The sequence below is a fragment of the Carcharodon carcharias genome, chromosome 15 (assembly GCF_017639515.1).
Source record: "Carcharodon carcharias isolate sCarCar2 chromosome 15, sCarCar2.pri, whole genome shotgun sequence".
NCBI classification, from domain to species: Eukaryota; Metazoa; Chordata; class Chondrichthyes; order Lamniformes; family Lamnidae; genus Carcharodon; species Carcharodon carcharias.
The window spans coordinates 76,500,922-76,522,078 of record NC_054481.1 but is presented as its reverse complement, the minus strand read 5'-3'; the positions used below and the strand labels follow the sequence as shown (position 1 = coordinate 76,522,078).

Here is a 21,157-nt window from a genome sequence, read left to right as displayed (position 1 = left end):
AGGACAGTAACTAGAGGACGTGGATTGAACATAATTTGCAAAAAAAAAACAAAAGCAACAGGAGAAAAAAAGTATTTGGACAGGGATTTTTGCCATCTGGAAAAGCATTGCCTGAAGGGGTGATGGAAGCATATTCAATAACAACTTTCAAAAGGAACTGGACAAATACTTAGAGGAAAAGTTCGCAGAGCTACAGGAAAGGAGGAGGGAAGTAGGACTAATTGTATAGTTCTTTCAAAAAGCCAGCACTGGCATGAAGGAATGAATAGCCTCCTTATGTGTATCATCCTGACTCTAATCAGCATCGTAGAGAGGACTGTCACAGGATAAATGAGTCATTAATTCTGCAATGATATCGAGTACAGTCCAGTCAGATTCACTGCTGTGATCACTGTAAATGAAGGAGTGGAATCGCATTAACCTGGTAAAGATTGGTAATGGGCAACACACAAGGTAATGTGTGTGCAATCAGTGGTACCTTGCAGCATGTGGGTGAAACCTCGTACTTTTTCTTTCTGCTCTTTTCGTAATAGGGAATGAAGTATATTTGTTTCCCTTTGCGTAGTGTGGGCCACATCCCTAATATAACTGTGCATGGCAAATTCCAAACTGTTACACATGTGTCTTCTGATGCAACCTGAAATGAGCCATTTGCATAAAGCATAACAGCAACAGTGATTTTGAGAGCCAGGGGCAGTGTGATCCATGATCTGCTTTCAGGCTGCAGTGTGGCTACAGGAACTGACACTCACAACCTTCTGCATTGAAGCTTGAAGATGTGCTCCTTCAACACCATTGGTGGATAAAGTGTCTTGCTGAACTCATGGCTCCTCCACCTCTTCTGACAGCTTGCCTTACCCTGTCAAATCCTTGTGTGCATTTCCTGGACATCATCAATTCCTAGATGTAGCCCTACCAGACCATCCATGTCTCTAGGTAAACAAGAGAATTCGAGGGCAGCCTGTACACCTCACTCTGGTTGAATTATAGTGGCTAGGGCCTTATGAATAATTCAAAAACTCTCAAGTTGTGTAGCAACCAAAGGTCAGGATATAGCAGCTTATCTGCAATTCCTGCATGATGCCTTTAAAAAGCATTAAGTGGGAGTCATTCATGATGGTTTGCGTCGTATTGTAATTAGTGAAGTCAGCAGAGGGCACTCTTGGCAGTCTGGCCTTTTACAATTGCAGTGGGGAGTCTAAATTCAGCCTTGCTCACTGACGTCACCATGCTAACACTGCAGCATGTCGGCAGTGCTCAGTAAGCAGACATGAGTAAAACTTTTACCAAACTGGGACATGGTGTGCTTCACACCAAAAATGTGTGCAAACACTTTGAAGGTCATTTTTAAATCTTAGATGGAAGCATGGAGCCTTTAAAATGGGTGCCAGGTGCCTCAAGTTAACTCAATGATTTAGTATCATTTAATAATCCCTGTAATTTATGCTTTTCATTTCTACTGAGAGCTTAATTTGTAAAATCAAGAGAACATGAAAAGTTTTTATTAAAAATTAGTAATAGCTGGTGTTTTTTATAATAGTTATTCTTTCAGGAAACATTATTTAATGGCTTTAAATGAATAAATGTTTAGCTTACCTATAAACAATGAACAATTTAGAAATCATATTTTGAAAACTACAAAATATAACCCTTGCTTCATAGTCAGTCGCGTATTCCAGCGTACAGAAAATAATCTCTGATCTAACAAACATTACTTCTAAAGAAACAAAAATTTTACAATGATTTTTACATTCTGTGTTTGGGTGTAGAGGGAAAGAAAGTGAACCTGATTATGGCTGTTTGTCAGGTAAAAACAAGGATCAGTTTTCGAAACATAGAAACTAGGAGCAGGAGTAGGCCATTCGGCCCTTCAAGCCTGCTCTGCCATTCATTATGATCATGGCTAATCATCCAACTCAATAGCCTGCTCCCGCTTTCTCCCCATATCCTTTGATCCCTTTCGCCCCAAGAGCTATATCTAACTCTTTCTTGAAAACATAGTGTTTTGGTCTCAACTACTTTCTGTGGTAACGAATTCCACAGGCTCACCACTCTCTGGGTGAAGAAATTTCTCCTCATCTCAGTCCTAAATGGTCTACCCCGTATCCTCAGACTGTGACCCTTGGTCCTGGACTCCCCCCACCATTGGGAACATCCTTCCTGCATCTACCCTGTCTAGTCCTGTTAGAATTTTATAGGTTTCTATGAGATCCCCCCTCATTCTTCTGAACTCCAGCGAATATAATCCTAATTGACTCAATCTCTCCTCGTATGTCAGTCCCGCCACCCCAGGAATCAGTTGGGTAAACCTTCGCTGCACTCCCTCTATGGCAAGTACATCCTTCCGAAGATAAGGAGACCAAAGCTGTACACAATATTCCAAGTGTGATCCCACCAAGGTCCTGTACAATTGCAGCAAGGCATCCCTATTCCTGTACTCGAATCCTCTCGCTATGAAGGCCAACATACCATTTGCCTTCTTTACCACCTGCTGCACCTGCATGCTTACCTTTTGTGACTGGTATACAAGGACACCCAGGTCTCGTTGCACATTCCCCTCTCTCAATTTATAGCCTTTCAGATAATAATCTGCCTTCCTGTTTTTGCTACCAAAATGGATAACCTCACACTTATCCACATTATACGGCATCTGCCATGCATTTGCACACTCACTCAGCTTGTCCAAATCACACTGAAGCATCTCTGCATCCTCCTCACAGCACATCCTCCCACCCAGCTTTGTGTTATCTGCAAATTTGGAGATATTACATTTAATTCCTTCAACTAAATCATTAATATATATTGTGAATAACTGGGGTCAAATGCACTGATCCCTGCGGTACCCCACTAGTCACTACCTGCCATTTGGAAAAAGACCCGTTTATTCTTACTCTTTGTTTCTTGTCTGCCAACCAGTTTGCTATCCATCTCAATACACTACTCCCAATCCCATGCGCTTTAATTTTACACGCCAACCTCTTATGTGGGACTTTGTCGAAAGCCTTCTGAAAGTCCATATAGATCACATCCATTGGCTCCCCCTCATCAACCCTACTAGCTACATCCTCAAAAAATTCCAGTGGATTTGTCAAGCGTGATCCCTCTCAAAAATCCATGCTGACTCTGTCCGATTCTGCCACTGTTTTCCACATGCTCAGCTATTAAATCTTTTATAATGGACTCTAGGATTTTCAGCACTACTGACATTTGAGGAATGTTATTCTGTCATCAAAGGACGCCAGCACAAAATATGAAGCTGGGCTATTTTTCAGGAGCCCATGGCAGCCACCTAATAACCTCGTACATATTACTGAAGGGTTTAACAACTGTCCAAAGATCCATTGCAGAAACTCATCTGTCCTGAGGAATGGGTTAGCCTCCTCCATTCAGGATTACATGGTGTATGTGTAGCCTAACCCAATGGTCCAATGTAGGTACATTGGAGGCAATAACCAAAAGTTGTTTTTTTTATATATACTTTTTCATTAATATGGAGCTAAGAGCAACAGGAGTGTTTCCACAATTGGCCTGGGGCGGGTACCCCTCATTTCTTCTCCCCCCCAACCCCGAGGACTTTCTACAGCACCCTTTCAAAGGAGGCAGCTATTAAAAATTGCAGTGCAGCAAAGCTGTAACTGCATCGGGCACCTGCAGCTCAGCTCATTTATTTTGATGAAGCCCAAGGAACAATTTTGGGCAGTTATCGAGCTGCCCTCCCCAACACCTGCATCACTTGGTTTGTGCCTGAAAATGGTGGTGCAAGAATTTATTCCCCCCAAAATACCAGCATATCAGGACCTGTGATACACCGGCCGACTTTAATCATTTAAATAAAATGCAAGTCATTTAGAATGAGCGAATGAAGGCATGATATTGCTGTACTTTCTTTAATTTAAACAGCCTTTTAGTATAAATGCTGAACAAAAGATACACTTTCTACGATACAATTATTGCATATGCTTAAGATATGTAGACAATAAGGAAAAGTAGTAATAAAACATACTTTTAGAACACTAGTTAAGACATAGAAATGTGATTGTCAGACTTTGGAAGGACAGTGTAAGAAATATTCTTAGCTAACAATATCTCTGTGTGAGCACCTGATAAATGTCTAACATCAAACCAAAATGCAAAACACTACATACAAATCCTGTAGGTTTTGTGAGTGTGTATTTTATATATATATATATATATATAATATATATGAATTGAGAGTTTTACAGATCATTCTTGCATTGGTTTATTGCTGGGGAATCTTCTTTTTCCTTGGAACCGGAACTTTTCTCTTTGGTGGATTCAGCTTTTGCCTGGGTGTCATACCATTGGGGCCATGAGGCGATAAGCTGTTTGGAGCAGCACTTTTAGCTTTCATTCCATCAACAGTAACCTCCAGGGCACTAAATTTTTCAGTCAGATCTCCTAGCCGTTCTTTTAGAGCATTGAACTCATTGAATAGGTCACCAAGTGCCTCTGAAAGAGGTGCTATTCTGAAACAGAATGAAATCATAATATGAAAACCACAAGTGTTTGATTTTAAAAAGATGCAGTTCTTGAAAGCACCCTCTTTTTTTCACCATTATTTTCCTTCCTGTTTTAAGTTTTGCTGAATGAAACATCATTGTTCCCCTTACTGAGTTAACAGCTATCCCAAATGAAACACCTCGGACTGTCCTGTTTTTAATCTGAATGTTTAAGGTATATGAGACTGTCAAATTGGTCCGTTTTCTGATTTCCCCTCCCTCCCTCCCTGCGGGGAGGAAATATGCATTCATATCTCTAGTCATGTTAGTTGCGCTCCTTTATATTCCTGGGCTCAGCTACTCTCCAGCCCAACTTCCCTGAATGAGCTAATCAAGCCGTCACTACAATATTAGGTACCTTTTTACATTTTTAAACCTTGTATCAACTCTGATCGATATATTTATAGATCAGTGGTGTATTTGCAAATGGTTTTTGATTTTGTCCACAGTATATTCCTTCTATAATGAATGAATCTGAGTCTCCTAGTTAGTCCTGATCACCTGCAGGACATACAGCTTGAGTTTATCTATGACTATCAGTATCTATAGTAACTATAACTATCTATAATTATCAGGTTTTACAGCTGATTTCCTGGTGTTGTAATGGAATGTGTGTCTTCCAAAAAACAACCAAGTATGAGGATGCAACAGGTATTTTTTCTAAATATTCAATAGCAATATTTAAAAACATCATTTTTGATAAAGGTTTTTAACATTGTAATAGTCATCATAATTTACTGCTCGTACACGTTAAGATATTTGCAGTTACTGCTGATCGGAATGAAAGTGTGATGCTTGCCTGTCTGTTGTGTGTGTGTGTATGTGTAGCAGGAAAGAGAGCAGAAAACATTTTCATCTAGAACTAGACCCAAGGATTATTTTCTTGTCATATACTTATTGACAATATTGGGATTTTCCATGTGTGACAGAATTATTTGCAATAGAAATACTATGAAATAAAGACTCACTTGTTCAGCTCCACAAAATAAAGCAGTCTTAAAGGCTGTATTCGTCTACTGTCTATGTACTTTGGAGATTTGTTTTTAACTCTATTTTAAATGTGACTATGGTTCTGGATGGTATCTGAGATGTGCACAACTATTAAATATCTGAGTGTGGTCTTGAAAATCAGGATCAACTCTGATTCCTTTATGTTCTTCTGTCAGTAACTTTAGCTTTCCAAAGTTCTGAAATAATGAATAACCACATCAAAATTGTTCTCTGCTTTCCAATGTTCTGAAGTAATTTGGTAAAATCAATGTTAATTGCTATTTTAAAGCTGCAATCTCTGGTTCTTGTTGCAGCAAAATCCTACCTTTTGCGCCAAATCAAAGCAGGTTGTTTCTGATTGCTGATAGTAGCAACAGCAATTGTATCAAGGATTGTGCCAACGTGGCATAAATTATTCAAAACCAACATGCCTGTTAGCTTTCCAAATATGTGTCAAAACCACACCATTTTTGTTCTAAATTCAGGGACAAATTTGAAATTATTTTTAGCGAAGTATAGGATCCAGAAAGTAACAGTGACACATCCAGATGCAAAATGATGGTTCCAGCTACTGCAATAGAAGTTGCCAAACCAGACACTTAACTGAAATATTTATTCAGTAGAGTTCCAAAATGAGTTCAGCTCAGCAACTGGGTGAAGGTATAGAATCATTGAAAAATGCAATCTCAACTTTAGTTGGCCAGAAAACAGCCAAGTTTGCACTTATACAGAAAATGAATCAGGTCTGATTTTTAATTAGGTAGACAGGAGCCAGTTCAAGAGTCAATAACAATCAAAGTGACCATAGAATCTGAAACTCAATCCAAGTTTCCTATCCTTACTTCACTCAGATAAATAAAATTAAATTTAGCACTGCTGTGATATCACTAACTCTTTGAAAAGATTCCTCATATTGATTTAGTCAAGGCAATTAAATCAATCAGTTTAAATCATTGCAGAATACAATAAACATCTATCACCTGGAATAGTCAGGGAGGAAGGACTGATGGTCATTTGTCAGTATGTCTCTCATCTGAGTCAAAATGTCGAATCTCCAGTTGTCCAGCACCTGCGTCAGATTAGCAACTCCACGCACATTAACTTTATCAGCTACAAAAACAGGGTAAATATTTATAAATTATTCATATTAGCTGAATTGCTTTAAAAAAAATTAGTATTATAAAGCATCCTAAGTGCCGGTGAAACAAATCTTTCTGCTATTTGTTTTCATGATTTGATTCACTGAGGAAAGCAATTTGGAGTAGCATCGTGTCACATTACAGATAGAAGTACAAACAAAATTTCAAATCCTTGCAAACTTTGTTATGCTTTAAGAATTAACCTTTTGAGTGCTAACAGAATATCTTTAGCGTTTTAAAAATAGACAGGGTTTTTAGAAAATAACATATGTTTGTGATTTTACTGATTTTATTTGAGTTTTATATTTCATATTTTAAGTTTATTAATCATGTTTACAAACATTAAAAGACAGATGGCATGTTCTTCAGTGTCTCTGAGTCATCAATTAAAGGCTCATTCACATTGATTATCAAATCTTTCTTCTAATTAATGAAATTTAAAATATAGCTGTACAGTAAATCAGTTACAAGGGGAAGATTACTTACATCCATCTTTGTAATTCCATTCGCCAGTTTGACCATGTTTTTTGCCGTGTATCACAGGCAGGAGAAACAGGAAAAACACACAGAGTCTTAAGACCATACTGAGTTGAATAGTAGGAAGCTATCCTCGGTGACAATCCTAAAGCGAGGTGAGAGCAAAAAGGAAACAAACAGACGATAAGTGTGGCATATATTCAAGTGAAAATAAAACATTACAGAGTCTAAATGAAAAACATTTAAAATATCAGACTTTTAAACATACAACACACACTTTAAAATAGAAATAATGTAACATGAAAATGCAACTTTTCAAAGTGATGTATATTGCTATGAAAAGTAAATATGACTGCCTACCCTGTGTTGAACTAAGTTGTTACTGGGAAGTCTCTTAGTGCAACAAACACTATGAGATGTTTAATCTGGAATTGATTTGAATCTTTTACTGGAACATGCAGAGTTGGTGCCTGCATCACATGTTCAGGGTGTGGAAAAGAGAAAATAAGTACTTAACATCTGGGCAGAGCTAAAAATGTTTCTACCATCTGTTTTAGATTTATTCAGCAACAATAAACATTAACATTTGTTCCTTATTAGATAACATGGACCAATTCTTACAAAAATAAATTGCTTTTACATATTTAACTAAACACCAATTCTAAATGTATGCGCTGTTTTAAAGGATACCCAGAAGTACATTTCTTGTATAAAATGTAACATACACTGTAAATTAAAAATTAGTGTAATGGGACAAATAGTAGCAAGTGTAACTTAAAGACATCTGAAAAGGCTTCTCTGTTTTTTTTTCAAACTTTACAATTTTATACTTTGATTGTCATATGATAAACATAGTAGGAAGTTGCACAGTCCCATTGTTGTAGTTGTCATATCTTAGAAGTGGATTTGAGGCAGTAAATGTAACCCCACTATTCAAAAAAGGAGGAAGAGAGAAAACAGGGAAATTAGCCTGACATCAGACACCAGGAATCCATTAAGTAGTGTGAGGACACTTAGAAACTCACAATATGATTCGACAAAGTCAGCCTGGTTTCTCTGTGAGAAGTGACTGGGAAAGAAGATGGTTGATGGGGTATAATGTGGGGAAATGCAAAGTTATTTACTTTGGTAGGAAGCATAGAAAACATTATTTTGTAAATATTGAGAAACTATTAAATGTTGGTGTTCCGAGGGATTTGGATGTCTTTATGCAAGAAACACAAAATTAACTTAAAAATACAGGAAGCAATTAGGAAGGGAAATTTAATGTTCATTTTTTTTGCAAGGCGGTTAAAATATAAGAGAAATGAGGTCTTGCTGCAGTTTTACAGGGGTTTGGTGAGACCACACCTACGATACTGTGTACAGCTTTAACCTTTGTACCTAAGGAAGGATATATTTGCTTTAGAGAGGGTGCAATGAAGGTTCACTGAACTGACTCCTGGGATGACAGGGCTGTCCCAGGAGAAGAGATTGAGTAGGGCTATAATTGCTGGAATTGAGAAGAATGAGAAGTGATCTCATTGAAACATATAAATTCTGGGGGAGCTGGATAGAGTAGGTGCTGATGGCTTGAGAGTCTAGAATTAGGGGACAGAATGTTGAGATGAGGAGTTGACTGCTTAAGACTAAGGTTAAGAGAAATTTCTTCACTCAGAGGGTGGAGCAATGGCAATTTTTTACACTCCCTTAAGAAATAAAATCCCCACAGGGAAAGTGGTCGTACTGTGACCAGCAAGAGGAGTTAAAGATAGTATAAAATAAAAGGCTTAAAAATAAGGTAAGCCTGAGCGTTGAGAATATTATAGAATTCAGCAAAGGATGACCAAGAAATTGATAAAGAAAAATAAACAGAATGGGAGTGAATTAGGTAGAGACTTGAAAACAGATTGTAAAAGCTTCTATTGGTGTGTAAAAAGGAAGCGATTAGAGAAAGTAATAGAGTTCTGATGATAGGTCATCGATCTGAAACATTGAGCAGGATTTTATATATCGAGAGATTCCCACAACCTCCAGCAAAAATGTTATCCCACAGCCGATTAGTATTTGGAAGGGCATTAATTGGCTCAGAAGAGACTTCTGCCCCTTTCGAGGGAGGATGTCCTGCCCCCAAGAGCTGTTAGCCACTCAAATAGCCGGCAGCTCTCTGGTCCCAGGAGAGCCACTGGGAGAGGTGGTCGCTGCTGGAACTACAGCAGCCCCAATGAGGTCATTGCTGAAGCCAGATGGAAAGGTAAGTTGGAGGGTGCTCAGCAAAGCCAAGTTAGGAAGCCCAGGAGAGGGGCAAAGAGGGGTAGGGGCTTATGTGCACAGGCTGAGGAGAGGGGAAACCCAGGAAGGGGCTAGACCTTTGGAAGGGGGTCTCCAATGTGTCCAAAGAGCCTGTAAAGAAGGTAGCCCCCTTTCCCATCAATAGCCCGAGGGCTGAGACCTGGTGGGCTTCAACCTGCTGCACCTCCTCCGATGGCTGCAGGAAACATTGAAGCAGTGCAAGGAGAGGCCTTGAAGGGTCTCAATTGGCCCAAGGTTGGGTGGACCACCCAACACCCACTCTATTGCTTGTAAAAATTCAGAGGGGTCAAGGGGGATATGTAGGTGCTGGGAATTATATACAATTTGCCAACTGGGCCCTGTGGAGTGCAGAATTTTTCACTTAGTGTCGGGCACTGCCTGACCTGCTTCAGCATGAAATAACGCACAATGACTTCGGCCGAGCATGCCAACATCAACGCGCACTCTCATGATATTTCACTAGGGGGCGCACGATGAATATGGAGACACACCCGCCATTAAGTAAATGGCCAGTTAAGACCCTTGAGAGACCAATTGGCTCCCAGTTTTGCGTAGTCCATGCGATTTTCAGGCCGTCGCACGGGCAAAAGGGGCAGGCAGGGCAGGTCACAATTTGCAAAACCTCATCCACGGGCGGGATAAGAGGGGTCAGTGGCCTTGTCAATGCGAGTAGTGAGGAGTGCAGGATATCACTTGCTGCTGCTTGCTTCTGTGAACACAACAGCTTCATTTCGATTCAGAGCTGCATTTAGAGCATTTCCAGGTTTCAGTTCTGGATTCATTGGTATCTGCCAGGCCCCCAGAGGATTCAGACTATGTGGACCTTTCCAGGTATCAGACAGCCTTCCCTTACCCTGGTAATGGGGATTGTGGTCTCTACTGGAGGCACCTTCTCTGAAGAGGAAGAGAGGGCAGAAGGGAGAGGAGGCCAGGTGTCTCAATGCAGCTTCCAGGGGGAGTGGGGGGGTGGGGGGGCCTGTGGGAGGAGAGGCGCAGGCACAATGGGCGCAGGGCCAGCAGGAAGTCCAAGGTAGAAGGGGCTGCAGAAGATGCCACTATCCTGCTTACGGGGTTTACAGGCGGTGATGCAGCTACCTCAATATGTCCGAGGTGCAATGCCGTAGGATGCTCAGCCTCGCAAGGGAGACAGTGACCTCTATCTGTCAGGTGATTGGGCCTGAGATCAGCTCTGACTGTATGGGTGGACACCCCATGCCAGTGGCTCTGAAGGTCACAGTGGCCCTCAACTTCTATGTCTCCGGCTCTTTCCACAGCTCAGTAGGGATCTGTGTGGAATCTCCCAATCAGCCGTCCACAGTTGCGTCAAACTGATGACAGATGCTCTGTTTTGGCATGCACTGACTTTCATTCACTACAATATGGACAAGACCAGCCAGGCTGAGTGAGCCAGAGGCTTTGCAGTGATTGCTGGATTCCCCTGCGTCCAGGGTGCCACCGACTGCCCACATGTGGCCATCAAGGTGCCAGCGGGTCAGCCGGGTGCCTTCGTCAACAGGAAGGGATTTCACTCCATGAACGTGCAGATAGTGTGTGATCACAGGATGCAGATTCTACAAGTCTGTGCAAGGTACCCAGGCAACTCCCATGATGCTACATCCTGCGACATTCCCAGGTGCTGAGGCTCTTCAGTTCTCCAGCCCTGGATAGATGGTTGCTGGGTGACAAGGGCTATCCCCTGAGAAGGTGGCTTATGACACCTCTCTGCCGCCCAAGAACAGAAGCTGAGAAGCGTTACAATACGAGTCATGTCTCCACAAGGGCGGGGGAAGAGAGGACCATGGGTCTTCTCAAGATACTCTTCCAATGCCTGGACCATCCAGGGGGAGCATTGCAATACTCCCCAGAGCAAGTGTCACTGATCGTAGTTGAATGCTGCGCTGTCCACTATCTGGCACTGGCAAGGGGGGACTCACTGGAGGGAGAGATCTTGACACAGCTGAACAGGCAACAGATAATGAATCCGGCAGTGAGTCCGAGGACAAGCACAGTGAGGAGAGCACTGAGGGCATAGACGCTGACTTGGGTAACCTCCAGGGATGCAGGGAGGCAGGGGCACCAGGGACACTTTGATCCGATGCTCCTTCAGCTAGACTACCAAATAAGAATCACCACCACATGCCAGGGCTGCAGGCTCCATACTAGATCCCTGACAGGACCAGTTCCTCAGTTAACAATATACACCCTGTGCCAGTGCAATAAAGTTTCAGGGGATGCACGTCCATCATAACATCATGGCCTACCCTGCACCTATAGAACAAATGAAGCATCCAGAGGCAATTGCACAAAATTACATCTCATTTAATTGTGAATGTTAAGCATAGCAGAAATAAACATTAACCGGTATTTTTAATTAAAAAAGTCAAAGGAAAATGGGGGAGCAAAATATTACCCGTGATTAATCCGCCTTGTACTTAAGGTGTTTTAAACTTACATTTACTTCTAGGTGCTCTCCCCTCGCTGGCACCAACATTGGAGACAGGCCTGTTGGCCTTGATGACCTTGGCAGTCATCCTCTGGCCAGTGGAGCCTGTGCTGACCCCACCTGGGAAGGAGCAGCCAGTGCCACGGCTGGCATCTCCCCAGTCATCGCAGTCTCATCAGATGCCATGGTCACTGGGAGAGGCCCGGAGGAGCTGCTGCCGTCATCTGGAGCGCCCTGAGAGGAGCCCACAGAGACGACAGGCAGCTCGTGTGCCAACATGAGGTCGCTGTGGACCTCCCTGCTCACCATTGATGGACGGGCACCTAGCTGGGATACTGGGTGCTTCATCCATCCCCCACATTGACAATGACTACCTGAGGTCAGTGCCTGTGTGAGGGCTTGAAGGTCTGAGCACAACACCAGGAACCCCTAATCCTATCACTGGAGCAGCCTCTCCATGAGAGTCACCACTCTCCCAATGGAGGAGGCAGTTCGCTCGGCCATGAGGGTCAACACAGTGGTCATGCTCTGCAGGGACTCCTCCACGACGGATACCATGACCCCATAGATCTCCGTCAGATCCTCCCACACATCTCGCTGGACAACCAGCATCTGCTGCCTAATGGACGTCTCTGGAGGCTCATCATCAGCCTTCGACTGAGCATCATCCTGGTCTCCAGCAGTCCTCCAACTGCTGGTGCCCTGGGCACTCTCTGCCTCCACCTGCACCTCAGCGAGTGTGAAGTGCCCTGACCAATGTGCACCGATAGACTACACGGCAATCTTATGCCCATCGAGGTGCTGGTTTCTGTGCTGGCGCCTGCTTGACAGAGTGGGTGTGACGCAGGTGCGTGGTCAGCATGGTGGTCCTCCGGTCTCAGGGGTGGGCCTTCAGTCTCCTCATAGTGACCACCTGCTGGTAAGTCTAAAAGGGACAAGAAGGACATGTCATTAGTTTAAGTCATGACATTGTCACTGTGAATGCCTGGCACCTGGGTGAGACAGAGATATGCTTCATGGTGCCCTCGTCTTTCCATTATCAATGGAGACTCCAGGTTCGAGGCTCACATCAATATAGAGACTACACTGGAATGGTTGCAATAACTGACATTCTCACCTCAGTGGACTGCATCCTTACCTCCCCCGGCACCCCAACCTCACCATGGCCACTTGACTGAGGTGCATGGTATCTCTCCAGCTCCAGGGCTTCTTGCTCATAAGGCGTGAGGGAGAGGAGGTGTGGGGGGTCCCCCGCCAGTCCGTGACCTTTCAATATTGTTATGGCTTGTCTTCTCCTGAAAGAACAGAGGACCATTGATTAGTCCACCCTCTACCTGCAGCACCATTGCAGCCTGGCCAACCCCAACTGAGGAACACCTCGCAGGGCTCAGCCGATTCGTGACCTTGGAGCCGCAAGGCACTCAGTCCAAGCAGCCAGGGCTCACGCCCTTGGCCAGCTCCTGCCTCATTGACATTTGCCACTCACACTCTAACACCTCTGAGGCCCACAGGGGGATGACAGCTCTTACCTGTTCTGCAAAGTGACCCATGTCAATGCAGTACTCACCCTTCCCGATCGCAGGAGATTGTTGAAGCGCTTCCGGCTCTGCACCCATGTGCGCCTCACCATGTTGTGGCTGCTGACCCTGGATGCCACCTCCGCCCAGGCCTTTTTAGTGAGGTGGGGGGCCTCCTCCTCCCGTCCCAGGGAACAAGGGTGTCCCTCCTAGCAGCCACCTCCTCCAAGAGGGTAGTGAGGCACTCATCTGAGAAACGCGAGGCCAAGCGCCCCACCGACATGCCCTCCCGCCTGCCATGTCCAATCACAATGGGATCTATGGAGACTTCAGCATCCATCCGTGGCAGCCTTCCGGGAGCTGCCTGGGCCCCTTTTGAATTGGGTCACCATTGGACCCAGCGGACATCATGCCCCTGCCCCCACCCACCCCTTGCAGATTCCCCAGCTACCTTTCACGATGGGTGGGCCTTAATTGCTACTGGGAAGGTAAATAGAAATTATTTTATTTAATGTCACCATCATTTCCTTCTTCATCAATATATTTGCCCCTGTTTTTGTCTGTAAATGACCCACGTTTACTTTAGCAAATACAAATTCAGTAAATGCTGGAAATACTTAGCATGCCTGTCAGCAACTGTGGAGAGGGAAGCAATGGGCAGAATTTTGCCCTTGGTGTGTGTGCGTGAAATCACGGTGCGCTGCCAATCGCGGCCGGCTTCCTGACTGCCTCCTCCAACCCACGTCATGCATACACACCAAGGGCAAAATTGGAAGGTTGCAAACAGAATCCTACTACTCCAGAAAAGAGGAAGAGAGAGAGAGGAGGAAATGATAGTCCAGTTAGCCAGCATCAGTAGTAGGCAAAATGCTAGAATCTGTTGTTAGGTACATGGCAACATGACACCTAGAAAATCATAATATGATTGGGCAGAGTCAACACAGATTAATGCTTGAGTTTTTTTGATGAGGTATGGGAGAATGTTGATGAAAGTGATGAGGTTGATATGGTGTATATGGACTTCCAAAAAGCATTTGACAAAGTGCCACATAATAAGTTTGGCAACAAAGTTGTAACCCATGGACTATAAGGGACAGTAACAGCATGGATACTAAATTGGCTATGTGATAGGAAACTAAGAGTAGTGCTGAACAGGTTGTGCTTTGGACTGGAGGAAGCTATACAATAGGATTCCCCAGAAGTTGCTGCTGGGACCATTGTTTTTCTTAATACATATTGTCATGCCCAATGAAGGCATGTCCTATTCATAACTTCAAAAATGGACCCTGTTTCTATGGAAGTTTCTGGAACCGTCTTTTATATTTTAAAATGGACACTCTCAAAGTGGCAAAGATGGCTGCCAAGAGTCAGATGACTTTTGCCTAATCAACGCAGACTATCTGAAGTTTCCAAAAGCTTTAACTGAATCACCCTGGGTTGGGGCCACCCCCTGGAATGGACATACCGAAACAAATGTTATCTGTAAGATTTACATATGTTATTTATCTGTGGTTTACTCAAAACTTAACATCAATAGACCTCTGGACTTCTCATGTCCAAGATCAATGCCTCACAAGAAAGAACTGAAGAGACCAAATTATCTACAAAATAAATGTGAAAGACCACCATCTATCTCCTGCTGTATATCAGTGACCTTAAGCTTTAAGCCATTCTGGGTGGACAAAGGCCATTGATCATGTGACTTTTTTTTTATTCATTAACGGGATGTAGGCTTCGTTGGCTGGACCAACATTTATTGCCCATCCCTAGTTACCCTTGAGAAGGTGGTGGTGAGCTGCCTTCTTGAAACTCTGCAGTCCATGCAGTGTAGATACATCCACAGTGCTGTTAGGAAGGGGGTTCCAGGATTTTGACTCAGCAACAGTGAAGGAACAGTGATATATTTCCAAGACAGGATGGTGAGTGACTTGGAGGGGAACTTCCAGATGGTGGTGTTCTCATCTATCTGCTCCTTGTCCTTCTAAATGGTAGTGGCTGTGGGCTTGGAAGGTGCTGTCGAAGAAGCCTTGGTGAATTCCTGCAGTGCATCTTGTAGATGGTACACACGGCTGCTACTGTGCGTCGGTGGTGGAAGGAGTGAATGTTTGTGGATGTGGTGCCAATCAAGTGGGCTGCTTTGTCTTGGGTGGTGTCAAGCTTCTTGAGTGTTGTTGGAGCTGCACTCATCCAGGCAAATGGGGAGTATTCCATCACACTCCTGACTTGTGTCTTGTAGATGGTGGACAGGCTTTGGGGAGTCAGGAAGTGAGTTAATCGTCACAGGATTCCCAGCCTCTAACCTGATCTTGTAGCCACAGTATTTATATGGCTAGTCCAGTTCAGTTTCTGGTCAATGGTAACCCCCAGGATGTTGATAGTGGGGGATTCAGTGATATGGTAATGCCATTGCACATCAAGGGGCAATTACTGAAACTGGCCTCTGATATGGAAATATTTTATTATTCCAAGACCCAAGAAAATGCCTGGGCAGTTTGCAAAATACATCAAAAAGACAGGAGCTGCAGCAAAAGGTGCTGCCATCTTTGCCTTTTAACAACCAGGAGGTGGAAAATTCTTTAAAGCCTCGCAGCCTGACTCTAAAACTCCAAGTCCATCTGTAAAGAAATATGACCTCCCGATATGAAAACCACAAGTGCCTAGCTTCGCAACCTGCCGAACATTCATTTCTTCAAGGTAATACTGCAACACTCAAGATATCTGATTTCAGCTATTTGAACTTGTCTGAACCACAATCCAAGAGTGGAACAGGACTTGTTTCTCCACCTGGGATGCAATGACTTACCTCCTACAACATGCCAAGGAAATGAACTGTTAACTTTTCTTTTGGTTTGGTATTTATAGAAGTGCACTAACTTCTATCATTGTATCCCTCTTGAGTGTGTGGTATGTAACTGACATTACGTTTATACTCAGGGTGAATGTGTGGATAAATAATTTTCTGTATTTTTAAACCCATGAAAGTCTGCTGCTGGCTCTTTAAATTGACCTTAGGAATACACATATCTACCTTTCCAAAAAACCACATTGATTGTGGACAGTAAGTGAAGAAAATTGAGGGTTTCAGTTTATTTCTCCTCCCCTCTCTGTAACAATATTAATGAACTAGACTTGGTTGCTCAGGGTACAATTTCAAAACTTGCAGATGCCACAACTCTTGAAGGATTGTAAATTATGAGGAGAATAGCAATAGGCTTCAAGAGGACAGAGGCTGGGGAATAGCTAAAGACAGGTTAAGTGAGTGGCCAATGCAGCAGCTGTGGGTGGGCTATAAATGAGCCTCCTGGACAAATAGTGAGGCCTTGCACCATGGCTATAACTTCCCTGCTCCATTGCCATTAGCGTAAGATTAATTGAGAACACAAAGGTGCCATGGGGTGTTTTGCAAATTTAAATTTTGCTTGTAAATATTTCACATTACATTGTTTTCACTTCATTTTTGTGTACACATTGATATTTGAGACGAGCTTAGTCAGAGAGCTAAGTGTACTGGCCTCATGGTTCACATGATTGATGGTTACAGGGGAGTTGGGAACATTTCCTATACATGGAAGAAACAATGTTGTGTTTTTGCATTCACTTTTTTCTGAATGTTCATGTTAGTGTCGAATGTGTATTTAGCATTTGATACATTGCCACACAGCAGACTTGTGAGAAAAGTTATAGCTTGTGGAATAAAGGGACACTGGCAACATGGATATAGAATTGACTGCATTATAGGAAATCGAGAGTAGTGGTTAATGGATATTTTTCAGGCTGGAAGAAAGTTTGTAATGGAGTTCCCCAGGGGTCAACGCTGGGACTCTTGCTTTTCCTGATACATATTAATAATATAGATCTTGGTATACAGGGCACAATTTCAAAGCTTGCGCATGATACAAAACTCAGAAGCATTGTGAACTGTGAGGGGGAGAGTGTATGACTTCAAGAGGACATAGACAAGTTGGTGGAATGAGTGAACAGGTGGCTGATCAAGTTCAATGCAAAGAAATGCGAAGTGATTCATTTTGGTAGAAAGAACATGTAGAGACAATATACAATAAAGGGTACAATTCTAAAGGATGTGCAGGAGCAGAGGGACATGGGTGTATGTGTTCATACATCATTGAAGGTGGGAGGATAGGTTGAGAGAGTGGTTAATAAAGCATGCAGTATCCTAGGCTTTAATAGGAGTATAAAGTATAAGAGCAAGGAGGTTATGTTGAACTTTTATAAGACACTAGTTTGGCCTCAGTTGAAGTATGCATCCTATTCTGGGCACTACGCTTTTGGAAGGATGTGAAGGCATTGGAGAGAGTGCAGAAAAGATTCCCGAGAATGGATCCACTGATGAGAAACGTCAATTATGAAAATAGACTGGAGAGGTTGGGACTGTTTTCTTTGGAGAAGAGAAGGTTGAGAGGAGATTTGACAGAGGTATTCAAATTCATGAGGGGTCGGAACAGTGTAGATAGAGAGAAACCAGTTCCATTTGTGAAAGGATCGAGAATGAAGGCATGGGTTTCAAGTAATTACTAAAAGAAGCAATAGCGTGATGAGGGAGAACTTTTTCACACAGCGTGTGGTTAGAGTTTGGAATGCACTGCCTCAGAGTGTGGTAAAGGCAGATTCAATTAAAGCTTTTAAAAAGGAATTAGACCTGTTATCTGAAAAGGAAGAATGTGCAGGGTTACAGGCAGAAGGCAGGAGAATGGCACTAAGGGAATTGTTCATTCAGAGCGCCAGTGCAGGCATGATAGGCCTCCTTCTGGATTGTGACAGTTCTGGCCCAGAACTTCCATTCCGCTGGGGTCAGTTCTGCAAGTGCCTCCGTAGCTGTGCTGGGGGTCCCCTCTGGAATGTCCCCATGTAAGGACTGCGCAGGAATTTCCCAGGAATTTTAAACTTCTGTCGGGCAATTACCCTGAACCGGGAACCATCTAATTTAAATTGGAGCTTTCAGATGGTTCCAATTCTCTTAACAGAATAGTAACCCAGGAAAAATTAGAAGGATTAAAACCACTTCTAACCCCTGAGTAATTATACTACTGAACACCCACCAACCCCCTAACTACCTCCCCAAACCCCTGAACTGCTCGACTACCACCCTGACCAGCCCCAACCCACCCTGACCACCCTACCCCTCACCCACTTACCTTCCACACTTACCTTCACACTTACCTTCTCTCCTGTCAAAGTGGCTGGGAGCTTTGAAATTACTGGTTCATGGCAGTTAGCGCAGTAAAAAGGGGGCAGGCCTTCACTTCTGCTGTCACTGCTGCCCTGCACAGAGTGGGCTCGGAGCTGGTACACTGCACATTTCTCAGGAAGCCGGCTGGGAAGTCCAAGTGAGGAAATCTGCAGCTCCAGACTAAGGAAAATATGAAGGAGCAAAGCGGCAATCCAATCGTGACTGCCACTTCTCGGAAATTTGGCTCTTGTGATTGCATTGTTCGCCCTCTGTGGGACATGACTGAACTTGGAGGCTCAGCTGGCCCTCCCGTTGATGCATTGTGCAGAACATTGTCCGAGATCACTCTCAGCGAGGAGAATTAAAATGTTCTAACCAATACCCTGTGATGGACCCACATGTGGACAGTGCTAACACTGCTCTTTAGGCCCCTCATTTTCTTACCTTGACTGACCGTTCCCATCACCCCCACCACATCCAAGGTGCCAGGCCCGTACCTCTTCTGCTCCTCCATGCCCCGACCAGCACTGCACATTCTCCCCTTACCACTGACCACTCTTGCCAGTCCTGAGCCTCCATGAAAGCTGCTGTTCTCCTGAGACCCTCTTTGTGCCACAGAGTTCAAGAAGGAAAACTGCACAACTGCACAAAGCCACCTGCGGCACACCCAGCTTTAAACAAACATGAACCAGTTACCACGAGATTCGCATGTGCTGCTGACTTTATCTTGAAGGTAGGATGTGATTAAAACAAAGTTTTACTCTAATGAGCATTCGTGATGTGCAAATGTTTTACATTTAGAAACCTGCCACAGGCCAGCATCAGGCGCAAAGTGCCACAAACCTGCTGTTGACCTAATCACTGACCTCAACCCATCGTCAGGAAAACAAAATTCCAGTTTCTGCCACACTTCCTGCTCTAGTAGGTTCCATACAATTGCCTCCTTGGCGTGCTGCCTGCCTGAATGGGAAAGGGTGCAGACAGATTGTGAGTTACAACCCTTGCGACAGAATTAATACATAAAAATCGTCCAAGATTTGCACTAAGTGCAGTAGCGGGTGGGAAAATGTTGTTTCGCCTGCCAGCCACCATGGTTGTTTTCATGCCCTTCACAGAATCACAGAATCACAGTGCAGAAGAGGCTCTTCGGCCCATCAAGTCTGCACCGACACGTGAGAAACACCTGACCTACCTACCTAATCCCATTTACCAGCACTTAGCCCATAGCTTTGAATGTTATGATGTGCCAAGTGCTCATCCAGGTACTTTTTAAAGGATGTGAGGCAACCCGCCTACCACCCTCCCAGGCAGCGCATTCCAGGTCGTCTCCACCCTCTGGGTAAAAAAGTTTTTCCTCACATCCCCTCCTAAACCTCTTGCCTCTCACCTTGAACTTATGCCCCCTTGTGACTGACCCTTCAAGGGGAACCTCCCTATCTACCCTGTCCATGCCCATTCCCACCTCATTAGTTACGTAACCACCAGGAACATATCGGATTGCTAGCAGGCGGTCTCCAATTTGCCTGCCATGCTGTTACCTCGCTGTTTCCTCGTGCAGGGTGCCAATTTAAACTGCAGCTACGCACATGCTCCTCAATGCTTCCAGCCCAGGAGGGCACCTGTGAACACATGACCCCAAAAGCAAAGAAGAGTGCAGTCCCCTGATTCAGTGACACATTCCTGGGACACCTTCTGGACACCATGGGGGCCAGTGCGATGTCCACTACTCCCACTCTGGCCGCAGGAAGCCCATCAGCCTCACCACCCCAGCTTGGGAGGCAATGGCAGAGGCGGTCAGTGCCAATGCTGCACATAAGAGTTCAGCCATCCAGTGCACAAAACAGATGAATGACCACCAGGGTAAGGCAACCATCTCAATCACTCTAAACTCACACGTTCAAGCCCATCACACATTCACTGGCTTCTCACTCACTGCCAGCTCAAGGGACATCACCACCCATTCTCACACACATACCCGCACATCTCCATCTGGCCTCATCGCCTCTGGACACTGCCTCCTCAGCCCTCACCATCTTGAGGCCACTTGCACTGAACAACATGTGCCCCCCACACACACCCTGGGACACAGCCCTAGCCTTGCAACCCCTTCCCTTGCCTGAGGCCACTTCTCCCCTTTCCCCAAGCACTCCCTAGCCCTGCAACCATTGAAAAGCCACCCCAGCTTTATGGCTGATCTGGTAGGTAGAGATCGGCCCGTGAGCACCCCTAAAAGTGATGTGGTGCTGTCTGTGAAGCCTGGCGCTGATGACTGTGAGTGCTGCCTGAAGCAATGTAGGCAAACAAACCTTGAAGTCCTGAGTAAAGTACAGGTGCTCATCACTTATGTACAGTTGTGAAACATGTCAGTGTGCAATCACACTAACGTACCTGGATGATGCAGCGTGGGGGAAATGATTCCGGCGAGCAGGGTTTATAATAAAATGCTAAAGTATTGAACTGAGGTTCCCGATGTGTGGCGGTGGGAAACGCGGCCCGTCATTGATGGGTGGAGCGGACAATAGCAAACTGGTTTCACAATGGCGTGAAACCAATCTTTGGCAGTCTCACCATATTGTCCCCCCACCCGTTGT

General features: G+C 44.3%; 1 protein-coding gene across 2 annotated transcripts; it reads right to left on the bottom strand.

Annotated features, from left to right (window-relative positions):
* Nucleotides 1-3,935: 3,935 nt before the first annotated feature.
* si:ch211-76l23.4 lies at nt 3,936-19,532 on the bottom strand. 2 transcript variants are annotated; one of them, XM_041207131.1, is made up of 4 exons: nt 19,433-19,532; nt 7,136-7,271; nt 6,491-6,620; nt 3,936-4,487 (listed from the first exon to the last, which is right to left on the bottom strand). In XM_041207131.1, the coding sequence occupies exons 2-4, from the start codon at nt 7,230-7,232 to the stop codon at nt 4,241-4,243; spliced, it is 474 nt and encodes a 157-aa protein (XP_041063065.1). In that variant the 5' UTR covers nt 7,233-7,271; nt 19,433-19,532; the 3' UTR covers nt 3,936-4,240. The 2 variants fall into 2 exon arrangements, with proteins under 2 accessions (XP_041063065.1, XP_041063066.1); XM_041207132.1 differs by lacking the exon at nt 19,433-19,532 and adding an exon at nt 7,487-7,611 and having other exon boundaries at nt 3,937-4,487.
* Nucleotides 19,533-21,157: the final 1,625 nt, after the last annotated feature.

What these genes read in the sequence shown, in the direction of transcription:
- si:ch211-76l23.4 (XM_041207131.1), bottom strand. Translation starts at nt 7,232, where the DNA reads ATGGTCTTAAGACTCTGTGTGTTTTTCCTGTTTCTCCTGCCTGTGATA. An exon ending in ATGGAATTACAAAGATGGAT is followed by an intron (nt 6,621 to 7,135) that starts GTAAGTAATCTT and finishes CTGTTTTTGTAG; the next exon opens with CTGATAAAGTTAATGTGCGT. An exon ending in TTCCTCCCTGACTATTCCAG is followed by an intron (nt 4,488 to 6,490) that starts GTGATAGATGTT and finishes ATTCTGTTTCAG; the next exon opens with AATAGCACCTCTTTCAGAGG.